The sequence below is a fragment of the Phyllopteryx taeniolatus genome, chromosome 19 (genome assembly GCF_024500385.1).
Source record: "Phyllopteryx taeniolatus isolate TA_2022b chromosome 19, UOR_Ptae_1.2, whole genome shotgun sequence".
Lineage (NCBI taxonomy): Eukaryota > Metazoa > Chordata > Actinopteri > Syngnathiformes > Syngnathidae > Phyllopteryx > Phyllopteryx taeniolatus.
In genome coordinates, this window is record NC_084520.1 from 13,814,635 (window position 1) to 13,830,115 (window position 15,481).

The window sequence follows — 15,481 nt, forward strand, 5'->3', positions numbered from 1 at the left end:
GAAGTAAGCACTTCAGACAAGGTTGTCTGAATTATTAAAGGTCAGACTCAAGGCCCGCGAGCCAAATCTGGCCCACCAAATCTTTTATGTGGCCTGTGAAAGCAAAGCATGTGTCAACTTCCATGATTCTTTTTAAAATGTGTACCAAATTTTCAAATTGTCATATGTAATGAATATTAACATTGAGATATTGCAAGCATTCTTTTTTTTTTTTTTTTTTTTTTTTTTTTACCAAACCTGTTTTTACAGGAACTTGAACAATAAGTGAACAAACTATTGTCCTTGACTTCTGATTTCAAAACTAGTTATCTATCAATTTGTTGAGTATATGTAATATTATGATGAGGTGAGCAAACAGTAGTCACCGATGGTGTACTTTGGTGCAGGCAGCGTGGGTTCAGTTCCCACTCAGTGACGGTGTGAATGTGAGTGTGAATGGTTGTCCGTGTCTATATGTAACCCTGCGACTGACTGGCGACCAGTTCAGGGTGTAGTCCGCCTTTCGCCCGAAGTCAGCTGGGATAGGCTCCAGCGTCCCGCGACCCTAACCAGGATAAGCGGTGTTGAAAATGGAGGTGAGCAAACATTCATATGGTTGGACAGTCATAACAAACCTCTGAGTGAAACCGTAACTACAATGGGGCCCATAACAAAGTTGAGTTTGACATCCCAGCTTTAGGATGTACTGGATTGCATATTGTGTTTTTGTTCTGGTAAAATCGCAAGAAAATTCTAGTGAATTATTAACTTTTCTCATAACTACACAACTTAATGGTCTCAGAAAATTGGGATTTAAAAAAAAAAAGGAAGTAACATTATAACTTTAGTCTTATAATACTGCAAATTTTGCTTGTGATAGTATGATTTTTTTTTTTCCCTGGTAATCTTCATTGATGTAAAATCAAGACTTTTCTTATATCTTTTGTCATAATAGCGTAAATATCTCATACTGCAACTTCTTCTAACCGCTTTATTCCTGTGTTTTGGTCCTAATAACGCTCCTTCTCCCCCCCAGTATCTGTATTAGTTCACCTCGCTCTTGCTCAATTGTTCTTGGGTAAAATCTTTCCTGGCGTCACATCTTTTTCTGTGTGTGTTTGTTTTAAACCTCCACAAACAGTTACTCAATTCTCGGTGAGGAAAGCGTTCCCCTTATTCCCTCGTCCTTCTCTTCAAGCAAGTTTGACGGACAGTACTGCTTGCACACTATAGCCACAGTGTGTGTGTGTGTGTTTGGAGGCTGAGGGGTTGCAGTCTTGGTATTGTTGTGCGTCTTTCAGGAGTTTCATTGCAGCATTCGCCCTGGCTATAAGACATGTGTGACTGTTTTATTGTATATCTATGCAACCAACTTGTTAAAAAGGTTGCTTATGAACTCTGATTCATCTCCGGGGTCCACACACACACAAGACATATATACGCACACACACACACACACACAGATTGGAGCGGTGTGTTGACTTAAGAGTTAATGAATGGATGACTGGAGGCTGTGGAGGGAGCAGCGCCTTGGAAACAAGCCTCTTTTCCCAGGAAGGGAGCACAGGGGACAAAAGAAAGGGGGACCTGAAATGAAAATTGCGTGTTTGCTGAGACCCCAACAAGTGTGGAGGAGGAAGCAAAGGTGGACCTTGAAGCATTCCATGTAGCGTTACAGCCAGTAACATGTACTTGACAAGGAGCCACAGGGAAAAACGGAGAAGCAGCTGTTGGAGGAGGAGAGTGAGACAAAGAGGGAGCAAGGGGGGGGGGGGGGGGGCTGTCCTTACTTGCTCTCCTTGGCGTGGGAGTGGGCACAGCGAGGGACTAAAGAGGAGCCCCAGTCATTTTATGTTTGCCGTGCGCACAGGCGAACGCATGTGAGAGAGGCAAAAAAAAAAAAAAAAAAAAGGGCAGCCTTCCTTCGCCTTTCACTCCAGCCATCATGCACTGCAGGGGGAGGGCTCTTCTTCTTCCCTGGCTCCTCGCGCTCCTGGCGGGGTTCCTGGTGGCCGGCTCGGAGTTCCAGCATCACCGCTATGAGGATATGGTGAGAGCTTTGTTCGCCGTGCACAACCAGTGCCCCTACATCACGCATATCTACAGCGTGGGCCGCAGCGTGGAGGGGCGCCACCTCTATGTGCTGGAGTTCAGTGACAACCCGGGCATCCACGAGGCGCGTGAGTAACACCTCGCTCCGGCGCGTCCCCTCTGCGGAGGGCATGCCGTTTTAAGACGGGTGACCAAACTGAAAGTCCAGAGTCAAAATGGGTCATCCAGTATTTTTCATTGGGTTGCCAATAGTGAAGGTAAACTGATCCGGCACTAGTTTCAAATAAATTCTTTTACAAATCACAACCTTTTTTCTCATGAAATTATGACTTAATTGTTTGGTGGTCAAGCAGACTATATATATTTTTTTCATGAAAACACACCTTTGTATATACAGTGGATATTAAAAGTCTATACACACTTGTTCAAAAACCAGGTTTTTGTAATACAAAAAAAAAAGAGCCAATACATTTCCCCACATGTATTTGGGAGATTTTGTTATGTTCTAATGAAATCAAATTTGGACTTTTTGGCCATAATTCCGAAAGGTATGTTTGGCGACAAACAACACAACACTACTCATCAACAAAAGAATATCATACTTACAGTGAAGCACAGTGATGGCAGCATCAAGTTTTGGGGCCGTTTTAATTCAGTTGGAATAGTGGCCTTAGAAAAGGGGGAAGTAATTCTGAATAGTTCCAAAAAGCAGTCAGTGTTAGCGCAAAACTTTCAGGCTTCTGTTAGACAGCAAAGAAAAAAAATGTCAGGAAAATCCTACTAGAACAGCTGAACTTTGCTTTCAGAGACACTTTAAATGGTGACAGTTGTGTGCTGACTCCCATGTAACGTGAGTTTGAATTTGACTGGTTTATTCAAAATATAGCCACATCACAGTAATAAGAATGTGTGTGCCTTTGTTGTTATTTCAGTTGTTTATTTTTACTTCCCTAAGAAAATGCTAAAAAATAATAATCATTGTACAACTTTTTGTTCTAATGGTGCAGCTTTGTTCTTGTGAAATTACAATGTAAAATTCTGACTATTTTGGGGGTCTGAAAATGTTATTTTATTTAGAAATTTTTGATTTTATTTTCTGGGGCTTTTTTGTCATACTATAACTATGTTTTTTGCAACATTATGCCTGTAATATTATAACTTTTTTAGGATTTTAAAAAATATATTTTATAAATATTATGGCTGGATTTGTGCAAAAAATTTGAATTTACTGTTATCGTAAAATCCCATCTTTTTCTCACAAATGACAAATTTCCATAATTTAACAACATTGTCCTGTGAAATCTATTGCTTCATTCACATAATATTACAACTTTTTGAGTAAAAATGCTGTGACCTCTTTTATTCGTCAGGCACATGTTGCAAATAGAACAGCTGAACTTTATTTGGGGTTACTCTAGAGTCACTTTAAATGGTGGCAGGTGTGTGTTGACTCCCATTTAACATAAGTTTGAATGTGATTGGTTATTGGTTAATTCTGAACCCAGCCACACCCTCAGTTATAAGAAGGTGTGTACACTTTTGCAACCACATTTTCTCATTTGCTTATTTTACTTACCCTCTTGAAAAGATTTATTTTTTTAAATTTAATTGTAGTTCAACTTAATGGTGGAAAAAGTTTTGACATTATTTATCTTGGTCCCATTTTTTTATAGCATAAAAACCTGGCATTTGAACAGGGGTGTGCAGACTTTTTAAATCCACTGTACAATATATTTCAATAATATGGCACGACATGATGTCTTTTAGTACAAGTGGCGTAGGGAAATCCATGATTGAGCTGGGTTGCATTCCGCTGTCTTCTATTTTTGCACAAGACGGAACAGTATGTTGGTTTTTCCTGGTAAAAGAAAAAAAAAAATCAAAAAAGGAGATGAAGAATGTTGGATTTGGCATCGGTAAAGTTGTGTACATGCACAAAGTGTCACTCTTGAAGCCGAATTGGTACGTTTTGGTGGGGGAAAAAAATGAATTTGAAAAACATCTGTGATTCATTTCAAGTCACTTTCGAGGGGGTTGGTTGCGTTATTTAAGGTACAAGCTCTTACTTGTCACCACAAAAATTAAGCCGCCGCATGTTTATTTTGCACACGACCATCGCAAAACTGCCGCCGTTTGCATTGGCCAGGGTTTCCACTGGTGCATTTTTAAGAGAAATAATTTTGGCTTATCTTGTGTTTTCACTGCATGGGTTTCCTTCAGTAGAATAGAAGGATGTACGCCTGTTCTGCTGTAAGGTGCCCACAGGGGAGAAAAACAGGAACCGCGCACTTTACGCAAGGGAGTGAGTGACCTGTGTGGACTTGTTTCGCTCAATCCACATGTACCCTTTAAACTAGGGGTGGGCAACCTAAGGCCCGCGGGGCGTACAGTATATACTTAACAGTACTTGTGTTAAACCGAATCACAGGCTGATAACTGATCGTTTCACACAACCTAATCCAGATAATTCAATCGCGTGTTATCAGAGCCACTTCCTGAACTCAACTCTTATCAGAAATTCAGGTGAATAGACCAAGTAGTTCCTCCTCTGCAAATATGACTTACTGTATATGATATGATATGATATGATATGATGATAAATGTATTTTTTTTGTTTTGTTTCTCACACCTTTGCAATTTTATTCTGGCAAAATGAAACTTTTTCATATGGAACATTACCACTTTAGTAAACGTTACACTAAAGTTACTTGTTTAATAAGTCTTAATCATTGTAAAATGACAGCTTATTCTTGCAAAATTAGGACTTAATTTAATTCTTTTAAAATCGTGATTATTTCTTCTGGTAAAATTCAGATTTTTGGGGGGGCTATTTTCTTGTAATAGCATGGCTTTATTCTTGTAAAAATAGGGTGGTTTTTTTTTTGTGTAATATTGTGTCTTCATACTCTAAAATTGTAATATTAGGACTCTACTTGCTTGTAATATCCCAACATCTTTTTCATTAAATGACATTTTCCTGGTAATACTATAACTTTATTTATGAAAAGTAAGTCCCATAATTGTTAACTTTGAATTTCTGAGCATTTCAATGAGTGCCCTTGAGTGCTGAATGTTAAATATTAAATTGTCGTGTTCTAAAAGGGAACCCAAATGTGGTTTGCAACATAACAGAAAGCCTATGTGCTCTGTCCATGTGTGCACATGCTCTGGCAGTCAAATTCATGTTTCCACCTGGAAGCACCTGTTTTGCCTTGTTGACCTGTTGTGGTGTCGCTGGTGTATTTCCTTTCCAGTGGAACCTGAGTTCAAATACGTGGGCAACATGCATGGCAACGAGGTGCTCGGCCGTGAGTTGCTCATCAAATTGTCCCAGTTTCTGTGCGAGGAATTCCAGGCCGGAAACCAGCGGATCATGAGGCTCATCTACGACACGCGCATCCACATCATGCCCTCGATGAACCCCGATGGCTACGAGGTGGCCGCCAGACAGGTAACCGACACCCGAACGCACCATGAGACCATTAGCGACTGAAAATAAAAACACGACTCAGAAGAAAAATGGTAAATTTACCTGATAAACATCATGATGTTGCGAGGAAAAAGAAAACGGAGAAAAAAAATCCAAGCGGTGCAAGGAAAAGGTGGAGATTTTACAAGAATAAAGTTGTCATTTCAGGAGAAAAAAGTCATAAAGGAACAAGCAAAAAAAGTTATGTTGGGAAAAATGATACAAATTACAAGAGAGGAACAAAAAATGGAAAGAAAGAAGAAAATCATAAAAATACAAGCAAAAGGGTGTGAGGTTACGAGAATAAAGTTGTAATAATCTAGGGGGAAAAAGTTGTCAAATTGCAAGGAAAACAATCATAAAATAAAGTTGCGATGTTATGAAAATATTCCAAGGATAAAATCGTAGTTGCATAAATAAAGGCATAACGTTATGGGAAAAAAAAGTTGTCAAGTTAGGAGAGAAAAAATATTAATGTTACGTGAAATAAAGTGATGATGTTACAAGAATAAAGTTGGAATATTTGGAGAAAAAAGGTTGAGAAAGAAAAAAAGTCTACAGTAATGTAGAGTTGCAATGCTACAAAAGATATTACAAGAATAAAATCATAAAGTTATATAAAAAAAGCTTAATGTTATGAGACAATTAGGGCGCAATGTCGCAAGAAACAAGTCATATCGTTACGAGAAAGAAATCGTAATGTACGAGAAATAAAGTTATGATGTTACGGAAACAAAGTCATAATATTACGAGGAAAATAGTAGTGATTTTATGAGAAAAAAATAGGGGTTTTATGAAAATAAAGTTACAATCTTATGATATATTACAAAAATAAAGTGGTACGATTACAAGAAAAAGTGGTCATATTATTATGACAAACTTTGATTTATTTTGACATAAAAAGTGATAATGCCAAAAGAATATACAGTGGACCCCCGCTGTTAGCTATACCGCAAATAGCGGTATAATGTATGTATGTATGTATGCATGTATGTATATATGCATGTATGTATGTATTTATTTTCTAAGCCCTCCCCCAAATTATTGAATAAACGATAGATAAACCACCAATTAGCGTTTTCGGTGTTGGTTCCCCACTAAGAAGAAAAACCAAAAAGAAAAAAGAATTGGACAAATTTTGAAAATAAATCTGTGAATATGTGAATCGGCGGAGCCGAACGGCAAGTATGTGTGGGTCCACTGTAGTCAGAATTAACTTAATGAATTCATTTAGAATGATCTCATATTTGTTGGTTCTAAACAGGGTCCGGAGTTCAACGGCTACCTGGATGGTCGAGGCAACGTGCGGGAAATCGACCTGAACCGCAACTTTCCGGACCTGAACGCGCTCATGTATTACTATGAGAAGAACAATGGCCGCAACCACCACCTGCCGCTGCCTGACAACTGGGAGCAACAGGTCAGACGGTGCTGGTGGTGGGGACGAGTGACTTTTTATATCCACTGTACATCATTTTTTAAAATTAAATAAATTGGTAAATTCATTAAATTTATATTAATTATAAATAATAAGATAACATTTAATTATTTCCCATGTATTCATTGATTTTTCTAAATTATTAATCTATCTAAATAAATTATTGGATACATTATTTATTGCAAATGATAAAACAAAAAATACACAAATAAACAATTTCACATTTATTTTGTAGATCTTGTTTTTTTTTACATTTGATTAAATCATTGGTTAATTAATTAAATTGAATTGATTATAAATAACAAACTAAAAAATGAGAATGTTATGTTATTATTAAAATGAGGTATTTATTTAACTTTTTTTTTAGTTTACCTAGGTAAGATGTAGCTCATCCGTCCCTTATAGAAATTAAATATGACTCTTGAGCACAAAAATGTGCCCATCCTGCTGTATCCCCTCTCATAAACTGAATCTTACTTACTATGGGTCACGCAGGGGCCCGCTGTGCTTTGTGTTTACAAAAAAAGAAACACCCAGACAGATACGGCTGCCTATGTGTCCATATGTAAGCCTGCAGCGTAGCGACAGATTTAGCTTCAAAGCTAAACAAAGCTCCACTCATAATAAATAGCTGCCAGACTGCTACCGCCTGGTTCAAGGCCACCATATTCCTGAGCTTTGTCAAAGCGGAGACTGGTGTTTATTGTCACGCATACCTCACACTAGCACAGCTATTACTTCACGCCTGATGAATGGTGGGCAGTATAAGCATAACTCCAATCTCAATGAACTCTATAGGCAATGTTTTAAGGAACATTCTTGATTGTTATACAGGTGTAAAAAGTCAAAATCAAGCAGTATGTGATAAAACTAAAATAAAGTAAAAGGAACAGAATAGTGTCTGCAGACAAGCTTTGCATGCATTGTATTTAGATTAGATTACATCAGCTTGATAAAATGAATGTCTGTACTGTATATAATTGCTATTTAATTCATTTATTTTGCTAATATTGTTTGGAGCATCTAGATGCTTTCCCGTCCGTGTTGCTGTGAGATAAATTTCCTGTTCTACGGGTATCGTCACACAAAAATCCAAAGAAAAAGCAAAACACACTCGTGACGTTAATACTTGAGATACTCACCGAAAAGCTTCATTAGATTTGAACTTTAATTTGACAGAATATTTGGATTGGGCTCCGAATGACCCTTTTGGAATCTGTTTCCTCGAAAATCTATATAAATATAACATGTAAACTCCACACAGGAAGGCCGAAGCCAAGGTTTGAAACCTGAGCCTCAGACCTGTGAGGCAAACGTGATTATCACGATTCCAATACCATACTTAAAAATACAGTATATATGATTCAATTCTTTTTCTCATAGTTAATTGAGTAAAATTTGTTAAATACATGTGTACTTTACAGATAAAAAGAGGGCTTTTCCAATTTTGGGAGAGGATTTTAAACAAATCCATGTGTGCTTCATCAATAATAAGCAAACCTTCACAGCAATGGAGGCAGGGGAAAGAATTCAGAAAGTGCTTTCAGAAGATACTTTGTATGATTAATCATGCATGTATGCATGGCTAAAAATTATGCGCGTTGTCCAAAACTGAAAAAATGTTCAACAAGCAGCAAGATTTGTCCAGTTGACCAGCCAAGAAGTGAAGCCATTAGATAGGGGGGTAAAAAGAAAACCAGATGTGCTCAGAAAAGGTCTTAAGTCATTTGAATCTCCTTTGGTTGAAACATACACAGCGTACAAAAAACAAGACGGCAGCCTTTTAACCATCCTGCTATGTTGTGGGACAAATTGACCCATGGTAAAGTTTATTTTTTAAGTGGTTGGTGCAGTGGCTTAATCATGCTCTGTCCTTCAATACCGTCCCCAGGTGGAACCAGAGACTCGTGCAGTCATAAAATGGATGCAAAACCACAACTTCGTCCTCTCCGCCAATCTCCACGGCGGAGCCGTGGTGGCCAACTACCCCTTTGACAAGTCGCGGGACCCCCGCATCCGAGGGAGGACCACCAACGCCGCCACCCCGGACGACAAAATCTTCAGAAACGTAAGCGGCTAACACGACTGTGGCTCATTAGAAACATTACCCATAACTAATTTGCATAAGTGTGTGTATGATGTCAGTTGGCGAGGACTTACTCGTACGCACACAGCTGGATGCACAAGGGTTGGAACTGCGGTGACTACTTCGACGAGGGCATCACCAACGGAGCCAGCTGGTACTCGCTGTCTAAGGGTGAGTAAATAAACAGTACAAGTAAATGATTACTTGTTAACAATCGATAGCAAGTGGCACTCAAAGTACTATAAACTCCACTCAGTGCATGAAATGTCAGCTTTGGGGACAACCAATAAAAAAAATCAGTCAGTTAGCACAAAATCTGCTAGAAAGCAAGGAAAATGTCGGGAAAAGCCTACTAGAACATCTTTATTTGGGGTTAATCAAAAGCACTTTAAATGGTAGCAGGTGTGTACAGAATCCCATTTAACATGAGCCTGAATGTGATTGGTTAATTTTGAACACAGCCTAATCCTAGTTATAAGAGGGTGTGCAGACATGGGCAATCACATTATTATTATTATTATTTTTATAAAAAAAAAAATTCCCACGGGTCCATGGAGAAGTTATGAATTAATTCTGCCTAGCAATAAGTGGCCACTCAAAAGTGACATGGCCAAGAAGACAGAACCAAAGCAATTCTGCTGATCTTGAACTCGAATTTCTGTTATAAAGTTTTATAATAAATCACATATGTTTTTTGTTGTCTCAAAATTGTACAATACACTATTACCATTTGGAAGACAAACTAGAATTTTGATACTTCACTTTGCCTGGTATGCAGCCTGCCTACCAATTTTTTGTACTCCTGGAATCTTTTTAAATGTATTCACTTTCACATCCAGAGTATAAATAGTCAATATTTCCTGGATTTCGTCACTCAGAAGGCTTTTTATACAAACTTCAACACTGGCAGTAAACCTAATGCACTCACCCTTCTTGGCTGAGTGCTTTGTCGTGAAACTGGTAGAGCATTTACGGTAACACAGTTGCTTAAAAATGCCTGCGGGCTCCACATTCATCAAACTACTGGCACGTGTATTCACCTCACTTTATCCATGAGGGCAAAAAAAAACAAAAAACACCAAATACTTGTTTGAGCCATAAGTCCTTGTCTGGAATGTGAAGCTATCGAGTTGGCTTTGTTTTGCAAGCCTTCAAGCTTGTGCAAGATCACATTTATTAGGAGCGTGTCATATTTGTTTTAATGTCTCAATTCATTCCCAGTTGTACGTTACGTTGGAACTCTGTGGCGCAAGTGCTGCACAGTTACACATTTGAAAACGTTCAGGCAGGTGGTTGTCCAGAGTTCGACGAGAAAACGTTGACATGTTGAATGTTGAGATCATTTTGCGTCAATCTTGCTCTGTGTTGCAGGAATGCAGGACTTCAACTATTTATACACCAACTGTTTTGAGATCACGCTCGAGCTGAGCTGCGACAAGTTCCCTCCCGAGTCTTCGCTGCCCAGAGAATGGCTGGGCAATCGCGAAGCGCTGGTTTCCTTTGTGGAACAGGTTTGTTTCTTACGTTTCCTGCCAAAATAAGGTCATCAAAATTCCCAGTGCAGTTCTGCAACACTACTAACTACTTTCTCAATCAATATTGAGCATACAAAATTTTGGATACAGCTCTTGACTTTTGGCTTGCACAATCGTGAAGAAGCAAAAGTGCATGATCCACTTAAGCAAAGTATACGGTATGATGGAAGGGTCAGAGAAGCTCCTTTTGTTCTAATTATACACACCAGACTGAACTAAAACACGGCATTTGTTTACTAAATTAAAGACTCTTGTTTGCACTCTAGTGCAGTGATTTCAGGGGGGAATTTAGGCGAGGCCAGTGGCGATTTCTGGTATGTGTGGTATGTGCGGCCGCACACGGCAGCATCTCGGGCGGGATTATAATTTTTTTTAAAACATCCCATGTACTGGCACGCAGCTATGGGAGGGGGAGCCCGCGAACGATTGTTGAAGGGGATATAGATATATGAGTTCTGCGAACATATTTCAGTCATCAGTTGGTATTCACCAACTCATTCTGTATTTAATAAGGGTGCCCGCTAAAGTTGAATGTTTCCACACCGGCCAAGAGCAGCGACAATGCACGGATCGCTGCGATTACTCAAGGTATAGTAGTATAGAGACGTCTCTATGCGAGACTATTGCATCGCATTTAAAGGAAATGAGAGGAGCGGCTTCAATTGGACATGATTGAAGTTGGCGCTGAACAGGCCCATACCAGCGCAGATGTCCCATTTTTAAATGAGTTTATGTATGCCGGTCCACAAAATTACCAACCCCGGGTCTAATCTGCCTCCTCGCAGCGTTAGGTCACATGCAGCGCCAGTCACGAAAAGAGAGCCCATTGTGTTTAAGGCCAAGTAGATAGATTTTCAGTTCCCATGATGAGAGTGGGAACAGAATCTGCTGTGAGCAGAAAAGTCCACCTTTCTTTGCTCAACCGCAAAGGCAATTTTTGGAACAACAATGTTATTGCACACATTGAAGTGGTAAAAGAGGGGGCATTATTTGTCTCAAGTGGATGAAGAGTGAGCACACATAACGGCATGTCTCCCTCCATTACAGGTGCACCATGGACTAAAAGGCATGGTCTATGACGAAAACAACAACCCTATCAAGAATGCTGAGATCTCAGTGTCAGGCATCCATCATGATGTGACCAGTGGTGAGTTTTTTCCCCATCTCTGATACTCCCCTTTAGTGGTCCAAAATGAAAAGGCTATTCAAAGTGCAACTTCCTTAAAAGTGTGTTAATTGACCTCCAGGAGTCCACGGCGACTATTTCCGACTACTGTTGCCCGGGACGTACACGGTGACAGCTTCCGCCCCGGGTTACACTGTCTCCTCCAGCACCGTCACAGTGGGACCAGCTGAAGCCACACAGGTTGGAAACCTCACTTCATATAGAGTATTTTGAAATGATATGACAACAGTTATTCTCAAAGTAGGATAGTGGAACATGGTCTCCATCTAGTGGCATAAGGAGAATCATTGAGTTCGATGTTCAAACTGTGCATAATGTTACAGTGACTAACTTTTTTAAATCCAGTATGGAACATTTAAGTGCGGTTCAATTTTAGATAACTTTTAAGTACAGTACATTTTAATTGTATCTTTTAGAACAGTTTGTTTTCAAAAAATTATTTACTCTATTTTAATGTTGGCCGCCATGGTGGTAATTGGACAGCAAAGTATTTTTTGAAGCGGTCCTTAGTGTGAAAGATTTATCAACCACTGTTCTTCAGTACATGTTGATCACTTTTGTTCATTCTCTCCACGACAGCTTAATTTTTACTTGAAAAAGGCACCAAAACAAAACGTGAAGACGAAGCAGCACCAAGGCAGGAGGAACCTGTCAGCTCCCAAGTCCACCTTAAAACTGGGCCCAAGATGAGGACGTGATTTAAAGAACACACACACGTTCACATGCAAACAAGCTGTATGAAAACATACACATAGAAATTACGGAATACGTAATTTTACATTTGTAACCCTGTAATTTTTTTTGTTACTATGCGTTTTTGTCTGTATTAAGTAATTATTCAAAGAATGGTGTATTTATGTAACAGTATTGAGATGAAGATGGTTGTCCTTTATTTACGATGTTTTTTCATGACACATTATTTGTTGGATAAATAAATAAAATAATGTGTGTTTTTCTCATGTCATGTGACTAAATCACTTGTTCTCAATTATTTCATAACTTTTTCAATTAGTCTAAAGCACGAGTAGGGAATCTTTTTCCCCCAGTAAGACAATAGATTTATGATGAGGGCTGGCTCACTAACAGAGACAAATGAGACAAGAAAAAAATTTGTTATACGGGTGAGAAAGCACTCCACAGAACCATCTTATTTCCATACAAGACATTTAGAAGCAATTATCCATACTATGAAAACACTTTTTTTTTTGTGCATCAGTCACCCAGTTATTCCAGGAGGTGGCAGCAGAGGACAGGATGTTGCAAAGTCTATCTTTATATAGCAGTGTTACATAAAACACACGTAAATGTCGAAACAAAATACCTCCCACTACCCAAATACTCTACTGAGGATTAAACATGACAGAGTTGTGTGAATTATTGCTAAAATGAGCACTACATCCACCCACATTGAGTTTTACAGCCTTGGATAAGTCCCAAAGCAATGGACTACGTTTTTTCACTTTACATTTCCTTTTTTTTCCTTCTAAGATACTTTTCTTTTGGTGCTTTCCTAAAAGCAAACAAAGTAACAATAGCGCCTCTGTGAAGGGCAGGAAAGAGGAAAAGAACACTTCACATTGCAGGCTGTGACGCGCAAAAAGGGCCCTCAACGGCTACAGGGCCAACATACTCGTATCCCCGATGTCAGTATTTTCCAACCTCTATGGACCCATGCCACTTATTTTACAGTAGAAAAATATCATGCGACACCACCAAACAAAAATGTCACTTAACGTTTAATACTATAGTGGTGCCTTGAGGGACAAGCGACCCAGTTTTTCGAGATATGAGCCGTTTTTCGCTCAGTTTTTTGCTTTGGCTTGCGAGCAAAAGTTTGAGATACGAGCACTGTATGGTGGCAGTGAACTCAACTCACTTCATAACAAGCAGCAATTTGGCAGATAGTGACCAACCTCCAAGTTGTTATCGCCACTCTCAGTGGACATTTACTATCAAAATAAACAGAAAACAAAAAGAATTAAAAACCACCACATAACTTTGCCGTGTAACAGCATGTTTAGCTGAATTCTAACAATGCAAAGCGCTATTAGATGGGCTATATTCTTTATCATTTGTGAAAAATTACGAATGTTACTGCAGCTTACTGTTGTCAGTTGTGAAAAGGTGGCCATCTATTTTTCTGATTAAAAAACCTTCAAACATTTTTTTCTGTTGTGTTTTGGGAGGCTGGAGTGGATTAATGGCATTTCCATTCATTTCAATGGGAAAAGATGATTTTACGAGCGTGGTCACAAAACAAATTAAACTTATATCTCAAGGCACAACTGCAGAATGAAATACTGATGATCTGGTCTCAGTTTACACGCACATTTACTTTGTGTGAAATCTGGAGTTGTTTAGTTGAACACAAGGCTGTTATTCTGTTGTATGAATGGCAACAGGTGGATAGACAGGTTAATTGACTTTCCGCCATTGAGTGCAAAAGCACTTAATGGTTCTGCCTGTCACTATATGTCACCATCATAGATAGATGAACAAAGATACATTATTTCTTTGTAGTAAATCTTTTGAATTTTGACCAATTACCGGTAACTGAAAATGGATAATTTCCTGTTTGTGGTGAGGAATCACTTCCCTATGTATACAGTCTATGTAAAAAGTGTCTCAGTAGTTATACCTGGGCTTATAATGTGGGGTTAGTGAGCCGGTCATGATGGGTCGTCCTTTGCAGCAGTTGACAAGTCGTACTGATTAACCTTTCTTCTTTCACCCACCGGAAGGTCTGGTCACAGCATCTTCACAACAGAACGATTGTTTCCTCCTACAGTGCATAAAGTGACCAGAGCAAATATTCAAAAGACAACAATGGACCGCCAAAACGCTCTTGAATGAAAGCAGCCACTGCCAGAGGAGACACAAAGGCAGCGTTTCATGCAGACACAACACTCTGGAGCATTCTCTTTAGTATGCATACAGTGTGTGTGTGTGTGTGTGTGTGTGCGTTGGGTTTGTGGACAAAAAGTGACGTCACGGATGCCCTAACGTGGCCCTACGCTGCCGGGCATCTCCCACACTTTTCAAAAGCTCGTCCATTGACTCACAATTTATGATTTGACTGTCATGAAAGTCAGTTATGTGAACCACTACACTACCGATGGCACTATAAAATATGATAATGACATCATATATACTGTACATATACTTGTAGTATGTCTACACTAACTCGTCAGATTTAAGATCAGGTTACTTTATTACAGCATAACATTACTTGTATTGTAATAATAATAAGTACAGGGGATAGTGACAGGGGTGGACTAAGAATAGTGAAAATCCACGGATAATTGAAGGCCATTATAATTCTATTGAAAACCATTCTATTTTGAACCACAGAAATTCTTGAATAAGCAGGGTTAAACCACCATATATCATTTTCGGGGTTGGTTTCCCTCAAAAAAAGAAAGAAAAAAAAGGAAAGAAATGGAAATAATTTGAAAATACTGAACAAATACCAGTCCAAAAAATTAATACAATCCTAAAACCAATCAGTTAAAAATTGTCTAAATGTGCTTTAAACTATGATTAAAAATGCCCTTTAGGCACACTACTTGAGCATATTTTGTTACAAACAAATGTATTAATATGGTAGGCCATCTGTTGTCTATTAGCGCTGATACTAGGCAGGGTTGCTGCAACCTGGAGCCTATCCCACCATGCAATGGGTGTGGTATATCCTGTGGTACGCTCCAGTTTGTCCATTTAAGCATACATAGTTTTG

The 15,481-nt window shown here is 39.0% G+C and overlaps 1 protein-coding gene across 1 annotated transcript; it reads left to right on the forward strand.

Moving 5' to 3' along the window:
* Positions 1-1,862: 1,862 nt before the first annotated feature.
* cpn1 (carboxypeptidase N, polypeptide 1) lies at positions 1,863-12,704 on the forward strand. Its single transcript, XM_061756446.1, has 9 exons — positions 1,863-2,159; positions 5,286-5,482; positions 6,765-6,920; positions 8,830-9,006; positions 9,084-9,195; positions 10,396-10,535; positions 11,607-11,706; positions 11,807-11,925; positions 12,325-12,704. Exons 1-9 carry the CDS (start codon positions 1,925-1,927, stop codon positions 12,433-12,435), a joined length of 1,347 nt encoding a protein of 448 aa, XP_061612430.1. The 5' UTR covers positions 1,863-1,924; the 3' UTR covers positions 12,436-12,704.
* The last annotated feature ends 2,777 nt before the right edge of the window (positions 12,705-15,481 follow it).

Excerpts from the sequence above, each read along its gene's own strand:
- cpn1 (XM_061756446.1), top strand. The coding sequence starts at position 1,925 with ATGCACTGCAGGGGGAGGGCTCTTCTTCTTCCCTGGCTCCTCGCGCTC. Across the intron at positions 10,536-11,606 it reads TGGTTTCCTTTGTGGAACAG|GTGCACCATGGACTAAAAGG; the intron begins GTTTGTTTCTTA and ends CCTCCATTACAG. Across the intron at positions 11,707-11,806 it reads CCATCATGATGTGACCAGTG|GAGTCCACGGCGACTATTTC; the intron begins GTGAGTTTTTTC and ends ATTGACCTCCAG.